The 17,272-nt window shown below is 47.8% G+C and overlaps 1 protein-coding gene across 2 annotated transcripts in view; it reads right to left on the bottom strand.

Moving 5' to 3' along the window:
• The window catches only part of dennd2b.L (DENN domain containing 2B L homeolog), a 71,938-nt gene that overhangs the window by 7,043 nt on the left and 47,623 nt on the right, over positions 1 to 17,272 (bottom strand). For both annotated transcript variants that reach the window (XM_041589691.1, XM_041589690.1), the window contains 10 exons: positions 12,837 to 12,985; positions 12,383 to 12,598; positions 11,253 to 11,349; positions 11,016 to 11,060; positions 10,730 to 10,914; positions 10,331 to 10,440; positions 9,611 to 9,680; positions 4,297 to 4,374; positions 3,300 to 3,440; positions 2,906 to 3,054 (listed from right to left, as the gene is read on the bottom strand). In XM_041589691.1, the coding sequence (XP_041445625.1) occupies positions 2,906 to 3,054; positions 3,300 to 3,440; positions 4,297 to 4,374; positions 9,611 to 9,680; positions 10,331 to 10,440; positions 10,730 to 10,914; positions 11,016 to 11,060; positions 11,253 to 11,349; positions 12,383 to 12,598; positions 12,837 to 12,985 (1,240 nt within the window). The remainder of the gene's footprint in view (positions 1 to 2,905; positions 3,055 to 3,299; positions 3,441 to 4,296; positions 4,375 to 9,610; positions 9,681 to 10,330; positions 10,441 to 10,729; positions 10,915 to 11,015; positions 11,061 to 11,252; positions 11,350 to 12,382; positions 12,599 to 12,836; positions 12,986 to 17,272) is intronic.

Consider the following 17,272-nt stretch of genomic DNA (forward strand, 5'->3'; position numbering starts at 1 on the left):
GCACAATTCAGCAGGAACAGCCCCTAAGTTTGCTCATAGTCTGTACAGAGAGATCCCATAAAACTATGGTACATAGGTATTCCCTGTACTAAGCACAATTCAGCAGGAACAGTCCCCTAAATTTGCTCAAAGTCTGTACAGAGAGATCCCATAAAACTATGGCAGCATAGGTATTCCCTGTACTAAGCACAATTCAGCAGGAACAGTCCCTAAGTTTGCTCATAGTCTGTACAGAGAGATCCCATAAAACTATGACAGCATAGGTATTCCCTGTACTAAGCACAATTCAGCAGGAACAGTCCCCTAAGTTTGCTCATAGTCTGTACAGAGAGATCCCATAAAACTATGGTACATAGGTATTCCCTGTACTAAGCACAATTCAGCAGGAACAGTCCCCTAAATTTGCTCAAAGTCTGTACAATTCAGCAGGAATATTTTAGGAAATAATGGGCTTTCAATGTTGAAGGGTCTGGAAAGAGCAAAATATTATTTATTAAAGGGGAACAAATCCTCAGGGGCCACATAAGTAGAGAGATGTCTGAGTGTTTATGAGGGGTCAGTTTGTGGGTTGCTGGGGGGGGGGTGTAACATTTGGTCTAATCCTCACACTCATGTGTCAGGAATTTGGGAGGAATTCATTGCGGTGTCATTGGGGGGGGGCATGACACAATGGGGGGCACTTGTCACTAATGGAGATGGATGGGATTCTGGTCAGTGAGGGTGAGATTCCCTTATTGTGGTTTTTCTCACGTTCCAGGAGGGTGAGATCAGAATGGAAATCTCAAGTCAAAACAATGAAGTCCCCAATTCCCTTATTCCCTAATGTCTCTCTTGTCTCATCTGCTTCTGATGCTTAATAGATACCCACAGCCTGGTACTGCCCACAGCCTGGTACTGCCCACAGCCTGGTACTGCCCACAGCCTGGTACTGCCCACAGCCTGGTACTGCCCACAGCCTGGTACTGCCCACAGCCTGGCACTGCCCACAGACTGGTACTGCCCTGTCCTACTGCCAGTGACCAATGAGACTATGAGAGCTCCTGGGTTGCCAGGTCTCATTTTCAAAACCAGCCAACGTTTGCTACAAAACCAGCCGAACACTAGCCCAGCACTAGCCCAACACTAGCCCAACACCAGCCCAACACTAGCCCAGCACTAGCCCAACACCAGCCCAACACCAGCCCAACACCAGCCCAGCACTAGCCCAACACTAGCCCAGCACTAGCCCAACACCAGCCCAACACCAGCCCAGCACTAGCCCAACACTAGCCCAGCACTAGCCCAACACTAGCCCAACACTAGCCCAACACTAGCTTTTTCAAATTTTTCCATGAAGCAAAATGGAACAGATTCACCTGTCACAGGTATAACTACAGAGGAGGCCCTGGGCCCCATGAGGCCTAATTTATATACAATTTAAATAAATATTAGTAAAACAGCTCGACCTCTAGATATTTTGGTGACCAGCAGATTTTTGCCCCAAAATTGTCTGAAATTGAGGAAAGTCACCGGAAAACGTGAGAATGATTAAGAGGGTGACGGGAGACTGGGGGACAGAGCCCAAAATCTGGTAACTCCCGACTTCTACACAAGTCAATCCCATTGCATGCTGGGTATTGTAGTCTCACATTCAACTTGGCAGTCGGCAGATTGTTAGACGAAAACACAAATTGTTAGACGAAAACTACATTACCCAACATGCATTGGGAGACGCACATTAGGGCAAGAAAAAAATTTGGCTGGTTTTTCAAAAAGGCCCAAAAAGTCGCCCAAATCCATACCTTGGCTAGTTTGTAGGGATGCACCGAATCCAGGATTCGGTTCGGGATTCAGCCATTTTCCGCAGGATTCGGGCCGAATCCTTCTGCCCGGCCGAACTGAATCAGAATCCTAATTTGCATATGCAGGGAAATCTTGTGACTTTTTCTCACAAAACAAGGAATTAAAAAATGTTTCCTCTTCCCTCTTCGGATTCGGTTTGGTATTTGGCCGAATCTTTCGCGAAGGATTCAGGGGTTCGGCCGAACACAAAATAGTGGATTTTTGTTGATTCAAAACCTGCCTGAGCTTTAAATTAGTAGCCTAATTTGGCTGGAAAACTACCAACCCTGGAGAGTTCTTCTCCATCCTGTAAACCAATGAGATTTCTGCCTGTGACCAACTGCAAAACTGCAAGTCCTGGACCAACTGTTACAACTATGATTCTCCCTGTGCAGTCCTGAGCCCCCCTCAATCCACAGAGATGCCCCCCTCAACCCTCAGAGACGGTAATAAAAGCGGAGAATTTACTGAGTCATCAGTTCCCATTCTCTTTCCTGTTGTGATTGAGATAAAGCCGAGCCAGAGTGAGGGACAAGGACAAATATTGACTTTACCCCTCGGGTCGGCTCCTAGCGGAGTCGGGGGGATCTCAGGGCCTCTGGATAATAAAATCATTCCAGCAGAGTAAAGAGATACTGAGGCATCGCCCCAAAAGCAAACAGTCTGTCTGTCTGTCTGTCGACTATAATTACCCCCGAGCTTCTCTCAGTGGGGCCCCAGGGCCACTAATAACAGATAAAAGAATGGGCAACGTGTGGTGCTGATAATGTACTTGCAACTCCCTGCAATCCCACGGAGAGACGAATATTCCACCTGCACCTTCACATAAGGGCCCCGTCTATGAGCTGGAGGGCCACAGGTGGGACAAGACCCTCAGTTGTTGGGACCCTGGGCTATTATTAACCTGGGCTTGCAGTACCGCTTTACACCTGTTGCTGCAGCCAGTGAATCCTTTCCATAGGCAGCAATAGAACAGCGCCACCACTAGTGAACATCCAGCTCACAATCACTCATTCATTTCACTCGCTGGTGCATAGGGGGGTCGGGGGATTATTCATTCATCTTCATTTCAGGGGGGCCGTACCTTAGCTTTTCTGCCACGAAGATGACTCTGCGCTCCAGGAGCAGCGAAGCGAAGATGCGGATGATTTGTCGGACGCTCAGGCACCTGAAAAGGCACTCGAAGTCCACGTGTTCCAGGCGCGAGTCCATCGGTCGGCGCAGCTCAATCACCTGGAACAAAAAACGGTCTCTATGTATCAAGAAAACTCCCGGGACCCTCACGGTTACGCCTTAGGATAGGACTACACGGACATTTTCGGTGCGATCCGACAAAACGCATGCGACAGAAATAGGGTAAGAGATAGAAATGTCGGATGCAGACGCAGCGTGCAGGATGTGTATTCCCACCCTTAGTGGTACCTAACTGAGCAGGGTGCAGGGAGTTCCACATTCCCAAGAATTCCTTGTTCTCTCACCTCATTTCCAGCGCCAGGCAGGAAGGTTTTCACGCGGATGGTCTTTCCGGGCGCAGGGAATGGAGACTCCATTAAACTCCGCATGAAGGGGTACACGAGCGCCGCCGAAATCCCGCGCCGTCTCTCCACCTCATCCAGGATCTGAAGGGTTAAAAAGGGGAGGGATGATACCATTACCTCATTATACAGGGATGAAACTGGGAAGGAAAGAGTTAAACTAACTCTTAAAGGAGTTCTACACCTTTTGAATTAACTGTTAATAGCTGTACAGAGGGAAATTCTTAGACAATTTGCAATTGGGTTTCATTTTTTATTACTTGTGGTTTTTAAATTATTTTTATTGTGATGTGATCACAGCATAGGGGCAGACTACTTCCTTCTGCTCGTTGTGGTCTAATGGTGCAAAATTTAAAGGGGAAGAAACACGCCCACTTCTTGGGGTTCTGCAGGTTCCTTTATGGCACCAGGGGTAGAGACATTTAGAAAAGATGCCCTGATAACTCCCTGCAGGAGGATCAGCCTTACAAGGGCCTCGGGTCAAAGGCATTAACCAATTACTTTTACCCATTACCACCCCGGGACACTTATTAAATCCATGTACTAATTAGAATCAGTGCAGTCTGCAGCATGCATCTACATTCACTAGCTATGCAGGGGGTGGGTTAATATATAGTGAATAAAGTACCCCCTATTGTATAATATAAGGATATTATAAGTCACTGAGGAGTTTCGTGACCATATAAAAATACGAGGCGGAAGGCCGAGTTATACAGGTCATGGAACTCCGAGGTAACTTCTAATATCCTCATATTTTCCAACAAGGGGTACATTATTTATTATAATATACACGTTTTAGTGAGTCATGTGACAGAAATGACATCAGAACTAACCGTTTATAACTGATGACATCACTACTCACCGTTTATAAGGATGTAATTTACAGGATATTCATGGCTCTTGTGTATTATATTTATATATATATATCGCCTGTCCATACCTTGGAAAAGAGGTCGAAGCAGCCGAGGCGGCTAATGACACAGTAAACTTCCGGTAGCCGCGGTCCTTTCCCGCTTGGCTTGAAAGAGAAAAAGAAAGTGTCAGCTCATGTACCCAGAAGGCCGTGTGCATTAAAGGGCCAGTAACGGGCAGCTTTTTTAGTAATTGTGTATAGTAAGGCAGATATCACAGAGGAAAACTGCTTTGAGGGAATGCTGGGAGCTGTAGTTCAACAACTTCTCGGCCTATGGAAACTATAATACCCTGCTGGCTCCGCCATTGGGCACAGTAGAGGAATCCAATCTGATCTCCATGGAAACAAGTCGAATCCTATTGTCCCAATCCACCCAGGCCTGTGCCTCGCAGGGACCCTGCTTTTGCCCATATTAGGTCGGGAAACCGCCATTCTATCCACTTTGTTGTAATTTGGTTAAAAACCTTCTCTGTGTCAGAACTGCAGGAATGCCGAGCCTGTGCCAGGGGTCTTGGAGCGCCACCAGCAACGAGAGCTTGCGCTCGCCAGATTCCTGGGTCACATTAAAGTGCAGAGACAATAAACGCTGCGAGGTCAGGAATTCGCCCAATGAAACCCGATTCCAAGAAGGAAGGGACTGGGGCAGCGCATGTTGCTCTGCATCTCCCGGGAATACCGGATTGGGTGGATTTACTGCAGGTCACAAACTTCTCAATACATTTTGGCTGAAATGAACAGCAGGTGGCGCTGCAGCCTCAAATTCATTATATCAGTACCGCAAAAACTGCTAATATCTTGAAAACTAAAAAAATAAATCAAATTAATGCCGAGCAGTAATTTCATTTATTCCTGTTGTCAGTTTTTTATTTTCTTTAATAGACACAAGGGTTAATGTTCAGAATCACCTGAGTCTGTGGGGCTGGAGGAAGACAAAGAGGTAAAAACATTGGGGAGGCAAAGGGTAAATCTTCCCGACTGGGGGGGGAGTCTCGTAGTTAGGACAGAAGGGCACAGACAGGGGAGGTTTTCACGTCATAAAAAATGTCTATGTGAGAATATGGAAAAATCGGCATTTAAAAAAAAAAAGCCACCAACAGCAGGAAACAGAATTTCAAGGGCCGTCACAAAAATTCCCCAGAAGTGGTTCATAAACTCGGCTAATCCGACGCCTCCGTAACGTGTGAGAGTTACAGTTTTATTGGGCTCCGGCAATTTATACGACTGTAATGTGACCACTTGCCAGTGCAATAAAATCCCTGTCCTGGAACCAAGTCAAACCTGTGACGCACGGAAATAACAGAAACCCGTCTCTGCCTGCCCAGCAGCACCCAGTCACTGGCACAGCCCGGCCAACATCATTATAGTAGGGGGAAGGAATGCTCTGGGCACACAATAAGCTATACCTTCATACTGTACTGTCTAAGGGAATCAATATGGCACCTCCTCCTCCCATATGTATAAATACAAATATACAGAGAAGGAATGTTCTGGGCACACAATAAGCTATACCCTCATACTGTACTGTCTAAGGGAATCAATATGGCACCTCCTCCTCCCATATGTATAAATACAAATATACAGAGAAGGAATGTTCTGGGCACACAATAAGCTATACCCTCATACTGTACTGTCTAAGGGAATCAATATGGCACCTCCTCCTCCCATATGTATAAATACAAATATACAGAGAAGGAATGTTCTGGGCACACAATAAGCTATACCCTCATACTGTACTGTCTAAGGGAATCAATATGGCACCTCCTCCTCCCATATGTATAAATACAAATATACAGAGAAGGAATGTTCTGGGCACACAATAAGCTATACCCTCATACTGTACTGTCTAAGGGAATCAATATGGCACCTCCTCCTCCCATATGTATAAATACAAATATACAGAGAAGGAATGTTCTGGGCACACAATAAGCTATACCCTCATACTGTACTGTCTAAGGGAATCAATATGGCACCTCCCTCCTCCCATATGTATAAATACAAATATACAGAGAAGGAATGTTCTGGGCACACAATAAGCTATACCCTCATATTGTACTGTCTAAGGGAATCAATATGGCACCTCCCTCCTCCCATATGTATAAATACAAATATACAGAGAAGGAATGTTCTGGGCACACAATAAGCTATACCCTCATACTGTACTGTCTAAGGGAATCAATATGGCACCTCCTTCTCCCATATGTATAAATACAAATATGAAAAAATCTGAATCTGACTATGCTACACACACACAATAAAAGCATTGCTTATTTTAGCGATTAGTACACACAGTAATTAATCAGAATGGGACACAAACACACAATTGCATCACACTCACTGTCTAGATTTCAACACAGAATTTGTTTACCAAAAAGAAATGGAAGTGGATTAAGTTGACCGTTTCCAATTACTCACACCACTAGGTGGCGCTGTAGAGAGAGAGAAAGAAACCTGTTCCCAGCTCCCACCACTAGGGGATGACATATTCAAATACACCTCAACGTGCACAAAACTTGACTGAACAGAATCCAGTGAAATGAGCTCATCTCCCCTGCAGCAACACATGGTACAGCCCTATAAATATAATGCACCTATCAACTGTGTAGCCCGAGGAAGAGGAGCGCACCTCCAAACAGACTAACTGCCAATTCTTACCTATAGCGTCCCCACCCATCATATATACACATAATGAGGAACCCCAGATGGAGCCTGCCCAGACAGAGGAGAATGTGAGGGGCACATACAGAATGAGGAACCACAGATGGACCCTGCCCAGACAGAGGGGAAGGTGAGGGGCACATACACAATAAGGAACCACAGATGGACCCTGCCCAGACAGAGGGGAAGGTGAGGGGCACATACAGAATGAGGAACCACAGATGGACCCTGCCCAGACAGAGGGGAAGGTGAGGGGCACATACACAATAAGGAACCACAGATGGATCCTGCCCAGACAGGGGGGAAGGTGAGGGGCACATACAGAATGAGGAACCACAGATGGACCCTGCCCAGACAGAGGAGAAGGTGAGGGGCACATACAGAATGAGGAACCACAGATGGACCCGGCCCAGACAGAGGGGAAGGTGAGGGGCACATACAGAATGAGGAACCACAGATGGACCCTGCCCAGACAGAGGAGAAGGTGAGGGGCACATACAGAATGAGGAACCACAGATGGAGCCTGCCCAGACAGAGGGGAAGTTGAGGGACACATACAGAATAAGGAACCACAGATGGACCCTGCCCAGACAGAGGGGGAAGGTAAGGGGCACATACAGAATGAGGAACCACAGATGGAGCCTGTCCAGACAGAGGGGAAGGTGAGGGGCACATACAGAATGAGGAACCACAGATGGACCCTGCCCAGACAGAGGGGAAGTTGAGGGACACATACAGAATAAGGAACCACAGATGGACCCTGCCCAGACAGAGGGGGAAGGTAAGGGGCACATACAGAATGAGGAACCACAGATGGACCCTGCCCAGACAGAGGGGAAGTTGAGGGACACATACAGAATAAGGAACCACAGATGGACCCTGCCCAGACAGAGGGGAAGGTGAGGAGCACATACAGAATGGGAACCACAGATGGAGCCTGCTCAGACAGAGGGGAAGGTGAGGAGCACATACAGAATGGGAACCACAGATGGAGCCTGCCCAGACAGAGGGGAAGGTGAGGAGCACATACAGAATGGGAACCACAGATGGAGCCTGCTCAGACAGAGGGGAAGGTGAGGAGCACATACAGAATGGGAACCACAGATGGAGCCTGCCCAGACAGAGGGGAAGGTGAGGAGCACATACAGAATGGGAACCACAGATGGAGCCTGCCCAGACAGAGGGGAAGGTGAGGGGCACATACAGAATAAGGAACCACAGATTGAGCCTGCCCAGACAGAGGGGAAGGTGAGGAGCACATACAGAATGGGAACCACAGATGGACCCTGCCCAGACAGACGGGAAGGTGAGGGGCACATACAGAATAAGGAACCACAGATTGAGCCTGCCCAGACAGAGGGGAAGGTGAGGGGTAAATACAGAATGAGGAACCACAGATGGAGCCTGCCCAGACAGAGGGGAAGTTGAGGGACACATACAGAATAAGGAACCACAGTTGGACCCTGCCCAGACAGAGGGGGAAGGTAAGGGGCACATACAGAATGAGGAACCACAGATGGACCCTGCCCAGACAGAGGGGAAGTTGAGGGACACATACAGAAAAAGGAACCACAGATGGACCCTGCCCAGACAGAGGGGAAGGTGAGAAGCACATACAGAATGGGAACCACAGATGGAGCCTGCCCAGACAGAGGGGAAGGTGAGGGGCACATACAGAATGAGGAACCACAGATGGAGCCTGCCCAGACAGAGGGGAAGGTGAGAAGCACATACAGAATAAGGAACCACAGATGGACCCTGCCCAGACAGAGGGGAAGGTGAGGAGCACATACAGAATGGGAACCACAGATGGAGCCTGCCCAGACAGAGGGGAAGGTGAGGAGCACATACAGAATGGGAACCACAGATGGACCCTGCCCAGACAGAGGGGAAGGTGAGGAGCACATACAGAATAAGGAACCACAGATGGAGCCTGCCCAGACAGAGGGGAAGGTGAGAAGCACATACAGAATAAGGAACCACAGATGGACCCTGCCCAGACAGAGGGGAAGGTGAGGAGCACATACAGAATGGGAACCACAGATGGAGCCTGCCCAGACAGAGGGGAAGGTGAGGAGCACATACAGAATGGGAACCACAGATGGACCCTGCCCAGACAGAGGGGAAGGTGAGGAGCACATACAGAATAAGGAACCACAGATGGACCCTGCCCAGACAGAGGGGAAGTTGAGGGACACATACAGAAAAAGGAACCACAGATGGACCCTGCCCAGAGAGAGGGGAAGGTGAGAAGCACATACAGAATGGGAACCACAGATGGAGCCTGCCCAGACAGAGGGGAAGGTGAGGGGCACATACAGAATGAGGAACCACAGATGGAGCCTGCCCAGACAGAGGGGAAGGTGAGAAGCACATACAGAATAAGGAACCACAGATGGACCCTGCCCAGACAGAGGGGAAGGTGAGGAGCACATACAGAATGGGAACCACAGATGGAGCCTGCCCAGACAGAGGGGAAGGTGAGGAGCACATACAGAATGGGAACCACAGATGGACCCTGCCCTGACAGAGGGGAAGGTGAGGGGCACATATGACACCTTATAATAAAGGACAGATTTGCGAAAACCAATGGTCAATGTGGATATCAGCGTTTGGTCCAATGAGGAAGCTCTCTGCCCTATTAATAAATCCCTGGCTGAATCAAATGTTTTCATTTTAGTCTCACCAACAATCGTCGGCAGTATCCGAACCTCCGGCTTCCGTCTTCTCCAGTGAGCATGAAGGAAAAGGTCTCGCTGTAAGGAGGAAGCAAATGATTGGTCAGTGATTTGCATATCTCAATAACCAATAGTGGCATTCCATGCATTGTGACAGGGGTAATTTGAATTTCTCAGTAGTGATGGGCTAATTTGCCCCATTTCATTAAAAATGAGCGAATCTCCCACGAAATTCGCAAAAGATTTGCGCAATGCAAGTTTTTCTGCCGGCGTCAATTAGTGGGTGTCAAAATCGGCGCCGGCGACAATTTGGCTATTTTATCCAATTGCATTAAAGCCAACGGTAAATTATCGCTGGTCAAAATTGACACCGGTGAAAATTCGCTGGCGAATTTTAGCTGCTATTTCACGAATTTGCCGCAAATTCACACCTGCCAAATAAATTCACCCATCACTATTTCTCAGTATGAAGATCCCATAAATACAGAGTAAAGTGGGGTGCAGGTTGGTGCAAGGGGTGCGGGAGCGAGCGACTGTGGGCTGATTGGAGCTTATGTTCTGAGCAGGGATTGGCTCCCGGGCTGCGAATATTTCCATTGTTTTGCGAGACAATCGAACATTCCAGCACAAACAGGCAAATAGGAACCAGCTGTCGGTTGAAGCAGAAATATCCTGGTGCTGATTATAGTCAGAAGGTCGGTCGGCGCATCAGCAAGAGACGCACTTACCTGCTATATTCCGACACCGGCGTCCAATCACGTGCGTCGGGGAAGCAGAACTGGGGGATGGCTTTAAGGCGTTCCTCCGCCTCTCGCACCTGCTTCGTCTGCCTCTCTAACTATGAGTAAGGAACACTCACTTAGTAACAGGGCAGTGCACAGGGATAAAGTACAGAGGGGGCGGGGCATTTAGCAGGTAAAGGGGAAGTAAACCCAAAGGAAATGTAATTCTAAGCAACTTTCTAATTGCACATTTCAATGGTTTTCACGTTTGTTACATAGAACACGCAATTCATTGTGGGAAGTGAGGTCTCGGCTAGAGGAGGGCCCAGTGATGCTACATTGTTGCAATGGTACATGCAGTCAGGACCAGCAGTACAGGTGTTAGTTACAGTGTACGTGGCGCACCTTGGGGAACTGATACGTCACTTCTGGGATATACGTGTTTTTCATGGGTTTCTTCTTCATCGACACGACCACGAAATACTCGAACAGCTCCCTCTCCTGCCACTCAATGAGTTCCAGCTCCAGGGTCCGGTAACTGGGCGCCCGCTTCAGCATGGACTGGATATGAACCAGGCGCTGTGTGTGGGCTGGAGGTGGAGGAAGAGGAGTCAGTGTTACCCAAGAGGCATTTATTACATTGTAACTGTTCTATTGAACCTCCCCTTTAAACTGGACCCCATCGTCTCACCTTTGAACCTGTCGTCCGAGTCGCTTTCGCTCTCGCTGTTTTCATCTGCGCAGAAAGACAAAATGTGCTTTACGTTACGGAAATTGTTACAGTTTCTGAAAATATGACTCATGCTGTGCACCCCCCGGCATAGAGCATGAACCCCAGATAGAAAAGCCAAATCATTGGCAAGCAGTGATTTATTGTAAATGCCCACAAGGGCTGCAGAGGACAATTTTGGGGTGCTGATCACCGTACCTCGCAATGACGCAGTCTCCAGGTTGGACATGGACAGTTTCTTGAGGCGCTTCTTGCCCCGCTTTGCGCTGTAGATGGAGTTGATCCTCTGCACCAGCTTTGGGAAGGAGAGATTTGCAGGGGTTAAAATCTGTAGCAGCTGCAGCACCTCTTTCTGATTGGAGTGGGGTTTTGGCCACATTTACAGGAGGTGTGGTCCCATGGCTGTGCAGAAATATTAGGGGCCACGTGAATTTCACCAAATTTCCCAAGAGGCCTGAACCTTCGGATGATTGTACTGTGTATGGAAACTGAAGGCAATCGAGGAGGGGCAGGGAGTCTGTGACTCAAGCAGTGGGTGGGACTAGAACACTCTGATGGAAGCTTATGGGGGAGGAGCAGGGAGTCTGTGACTCAAGCAGTGGGTGGGACTAGAACACTCAAAAAAAGCTTACAGTGTGAGAGACTGGGAGTCTATGACTCAAGCAGTGGGTGGGACTAGAACATTCTGATGGAAGCTTACGGGGGAGGGGCAGGGAGTCTGTGACTCAAGCAGTGGGTGGGACTAGAACAATCATAAAAGTTTACAGGAGGAGGAGCAGGGAGCCTGTGACACAAGCAGTGGGTGGGACTAGAACACTGATGGAAGCTTACAGGTGGAGGTGCAGGGAGTCTGTGACTCAAGCAGTGGGTGGGACTAGAACAGTCTTAAAAAACCTTACAGGGTGAGAGACTGGGAGTCTGTAAACCAACCAGTAGGTGGGACTAGAACATTCTGATGGAAGCTTACGGGGGAGGGGCAGGGAGTCTGTGACTCAAGCAGTGGGTGGGACTAGAACAATCATAAATGTTTACAGGGGGGGGAACAGGGAGTCTGTGACTCAAGCAGTGGGTGGGACTAGAACATTCTGATGGAAGCTTACAGGGGGAGGAGTAGGGAGTCTGTGACTCAAGCAGTGGGTGGGACTAGAACACTACTAAAAGCTTACAGGGTGGAAGAGCTGGGAGTCTGTGACTCAAGCAGTGGGTGGGACTAGAACATTTTAATGGAATTTTACAGGGTATGTAAATGAGAATCGCTTTTTTAAAGGAGATTGTGCAGTAAAAGTAAACTTACTAAATTTTGGGGGTCCCTGGCTGTGTTTTTTTACCTTGGGGATCCTCCTTGACCTGCGTGTGGACAGCATCCCGCTAGTTGTACTCAGACTGTCGTCATTCAGGCTGGATGGAGATGGCGGGATGGCTAGCTGGGCCAGTAACAACATGTCATCATGACTGTGGCGCTTGGGCAATCGCGGCACATGGCGACTTTTTCGCTCCGCCTGGCTTCCAATCCGTAAGGACTGGCTACTGCCCTTTGTGGGGAGCTTTTGGGAGGAACAGAAAAAGAGCAAAGTGTTATGATTTATGTGGGATAATTAGAGGTGTCACTATGAGACTGCAATTCCTATGCAATTACAATATATACTGGTAAAACTAATCACCCCCTGGAAGTTTTGGGGGCCCTAAAACTAATTTCCTGTGGGGCCCAGTAACATCTATTTATGTCACTTCCAGCAAGTTCTATATGGACCCCAAAACTCTGGCAGCACAGCGGGGTCCTACCTGGGTGGGGGAGGTGTACATCCGCTCCTGCAACCGCCACATCCTGCTGGGGGTCTCCCTGCAACTGTCAGGGGACGGCTGAGACTTCCGACTCAAGTGCCTCCCTTTCAGATCCACATCTTCGTAAGGATTCTCCTTGTGGGATTCGCCTGGTTGTTGCAGAAAAGGGGGACAAATAAAACAGCGTTTGGGTTTAAAGAAACCAGAATCTTGTGAACTAAACGAGAGCTGAGCACAAAGTCTCTTTAGATTCCAGAGTGACTCATTCTCCGTCTGCTCATGGAATCTGCCAACGACTCCCCAAACATCTTTCTTTTCTATTTCTTTTTTTTTTTCCTTTTCCAAATCCACACGCACTCGAAATTCACTGTCTGGCCTCTAAGTCCTACCAGCTGGGTATAGACACTAACAGGGCATGCTGGGAGATGTAGTTTAACCACAACTGGTTGGGGGGTAGTAGAGACTGGGACTGAGATAAGTTTTATGATACATACATATAATATCTCTCCCTACTATACCTGCTATCCCACAGTCACACTCCCTTCCCAGAGACTATTATCCACTGTTACTATAGGCACCATCTCTCCCTACTATACCTGCTATCCCACAGTCACACTCCCTTCCCAGAGACTATTATCCACTGTTACTATAGACACATCTCTCCCTACTATACCTGCTATCCCACAGTCACACTCCCTTCCCAGAGACTATTATCTACTGTTACTATAGACACATCTCTCCCTACTATACCTGCTATCCCACAGTCACACTCCCTTCCCAGAGACTATTATCCCACTGTTACTATAGACACCATCTCTACCTACTATACCTGCTATCCCACAGTCACACTCCCTTCCCAGAGACTATTATCCACTGTTACTATAGGCACCATCTCTCCCTACTATACCTGCTATCCCACAGTCACACTCCCTTCCCAGAGACTATTATCCACTGTTACTATAGGCACCATCTCTCCCTACTATACCTGCTATCCCACAGTCACACTCCCTTCCCAGAGACTATTATCCACTGTTACTATAGACACATCTCTCCCTACTATACCTGCTATCCCACAGTCACACTCCCTTCCCAGAGACTATTATCTACTGTTACTATAGACACATCTCTCCCTACTATACCTGCTATCCCACAGTCACACTCCCTTCCCAGAGACTATTATCCCACTGTTACTATAGACACCATCTCTCCCTACTATACCTGCTATCCCACAGTCACACTCCCTTCCCAGAGACTATTATCCACTGTTACTATAGACACACCTCTCCCTACTATACCTGCTATCCCACAGTCACACTCCCTTCCCAGAGACTATTATCCACTGTTACTATAGACACATCTCTCCCTACTATACCTGCTATCCCACAGTCACACTCCCTTCCCAGAGACTATTATCCACTGTTACTATAGGCACCATCTCTCCCTACTATACCTGCTATCCCACAGTCACACTCCCTTCCCAGAGACTATTATCTACTGTTACTATAGGTACCATCTCTCCCTACTATACCTGCTATCCCACAGTCACACTCACTTCCCAGAGACTATTATCCACTGTTACTATAGGCACCATCTCTCCCTACTATACCTGCTATCCCACAGTCACACTCCCTTCCCAGAGACTATTATCCACTTTTACTATAGGCACCATCTCTCCCTACTATACCTGCTATCCCACAGTCACACTCCCTTCCCAGAGACTATTATCCACTGTTACTATAGGCACCATCTCTCCCTACTATACCTGCTATCCCACCGTCACACTCCCTTCCCAGAGACTATTATCCACTGTTACTATAGGCACCATCTCTCCCTACTATACCTGCTATCCCACAGTTACACTCCCTTCCCAGAGAGTATTATCCCACTTTTACTATAGACACCATCTCTCCCTACTATACCTGCTATCCCACAGTCACACTCCCTTCCCAGAGACTATTATCCACTGTTACTATAGGCACCATCTCTCCCTACTATACCTGCTATCCCACAGTTACACTCCCTTCCCAGAGAGTATTATCCACTGTTACTATAGGCACCATCTCTCCCTACTATACCTGCTATCCCACAGTTACTCTCCCTTCCCAGAGAGTATTATCCCACTTTTACTATAGACACCATCTCTCCCTACTATACCTGCTATCCCACAGTCACACTCCCTTCCCAGAGACTATTATCCACTGTTACTATAGACACCATCTCTCCCTACTATACCTGCTATCCTACAGTCACACTCCCTTCCCAGAGACTATTATCCACTGTTACTATAGACACCATCTCTCCCTACTATACCTGCTATCCCACAGTCACAATCCCTTCCCAGAGACTATTATCCACTGTTACTATAGGCACCATCTCTCCCTACTATACCTGCTATCCCACAGTCACACTCCCTTCCCAGAGACTATTATCCACTGTTACTATAGACACCATCTCTCCCTACTATACCTGCTATCCCACAGTCACACTCCCTTCCCAGAGACTATTATCCACTGTTACTATAGGCACCATCTCTCCCTACTATACCTGCTATCCCACAGTCACACTCCCTTCCCAGAGACTATTATCCACTGTTACTATAGGCACCATCTCTCCCTACTATACCTGCTATCCCACAGTCACACTCCCTTCCCAGAGACTATTATACACTGTTACTATAGACACCATCTCTCCCTACTATACCTGCTATCCCACAGTCACACTCCCTTCCCAGAGACTATTATCCCACTGTTACTATAGACACATCTCTCCCTACTATACCTGCTATCCCACAGTCACACTCCCTTCCCAGAGACTATTATCCCAGTTACTATAGGCACCATCTCTCCCTACTATACCTGCTATCCCACAGTCACACTCCCTTCCCAGAGACTATTATCCACTGTTACTATAGACACCATCTCTCCCTACTATACCTGCTATCCCACACTCCCTTCCCAGAGACTATTATCCCACTGTTACTATAGACACATCTCTCCCTACTATACCTGCTATCCCACAGTCACACTCCCTTCCCAGAGACTATTATCCACTGTTACTATAGACACCATCTCTCCCTACTATACCTGCTATCCCACAGTCACACTCCCTTGCCCAAGGTTACTATAGACACAGCTTCACTCTCTGCACAGACTAGTAATGAATATTTAGTGAATGTGTGGGGAGGGATATCTCATAACCTCTGTTTGCTACAATGAGGGTGCAGGTTATGTGTATTTGGGGAGAGGGGTGAGTGCAGCTGTCTAATCGCAGGCGTTTCTCACCCAGAGGATTAACAATAGGAAAAGACAGGCAGAATTACTATTTGGCTGCAGTTCTACTCTACATATGGATATAGTTTATTCCGGCACATTATGGCTCCAGTTGTATTCAATCTGTTCCTAGCAACTGCCAAAACTGAAGAGTAGCGACCCAGGCATTTTTGAGATTCCCCGAAAAACTTTGACCCTTTCCAGTCTCTTCTCAAATGGTTCATTGGTTTGTGAGGGGCCAGTGGAATGGAAGAAGGGGCCCCGGGGCCAATGTAGAGATTTCAGGTTTAAGATGCCGGTTTGCCAAGATGTGACTCCCAATGGCTTTGCTGCTCGTTCCTTGTATCTGAGCATCGCTGAGGGGAACAGTGGGGGCGACTCACAGCCCAAATAGAGTGTGAAATTGAGCAGTGGATTAGGCACACGTTACGCCCCACTGTCCCCTAATGAAGTTGTGATTGAGAAAGACCAATCGGATTTCACGCTGGGATGCAGCTTGTTGCATTGTGACTCAGCCGTGAGTTTTGGGGGTGATCCAGCAAGGACCCCCCAAAACACAGCCCTGACCCCCCTCTCTCTCTACTGGAATCACTTCACTCCTCACTGCACAAACCGGGGCAGACTTATTGGGGCGCAACACCTCTTACACCCCAAATACATACAGACACCTAATAAAACTGACCCTTTTGTGTGTGACTGTGATAGGGACCTTAGATTGTAAGCTCCTGGGGCAAGGACAGTAATTCACCTCGATTAGTAAGTACTAATTACTAGTAAATTTTCTTCAAGCTAGTAATTTCCACTGACTAGTAACTATTAATAACTAGTAACTCAGCATAATAAATCCCACCGAGTAATAACTTGCCACTCGCTAGTAACTTCTGCTGAGACCAGTACTGTAGCTCCCACTATTTAGTAGCTACCAGTGACTAGTAACTTTCCCCCAGACTAGTAGCCAATACTGGCCAGTGATTCTTCCTCACTCTAGTAATAATCAGACTATTAATTACCACTGCCTATTGTTTCTCCTGCTAATTAGTCTCTCTGTCCTACACCCCCGGTGGCTTGTACCATTTGCCCCCCTGGTTAATATGTGCCGCTGGCTGCACTGATTTCTGTGCAGCCAGACAGCTTAATAAGGAATAATAGTTGTTAGATGGGAAAGGT

Source organism: Xenopus laevis, chromosome 4L, assembly GCF_017654675.1.
Source record: "Xenopus laevis strain J_2021 chromosome 4L, Xenopus_laevis_v10.1, whole genome shotgun sequence".
Lineage (NCBI taxonomy): Eukaryota > Metazoa > Chordata > Amphibia > Anura > Pipidae > Xenopus > Xenopus laevis.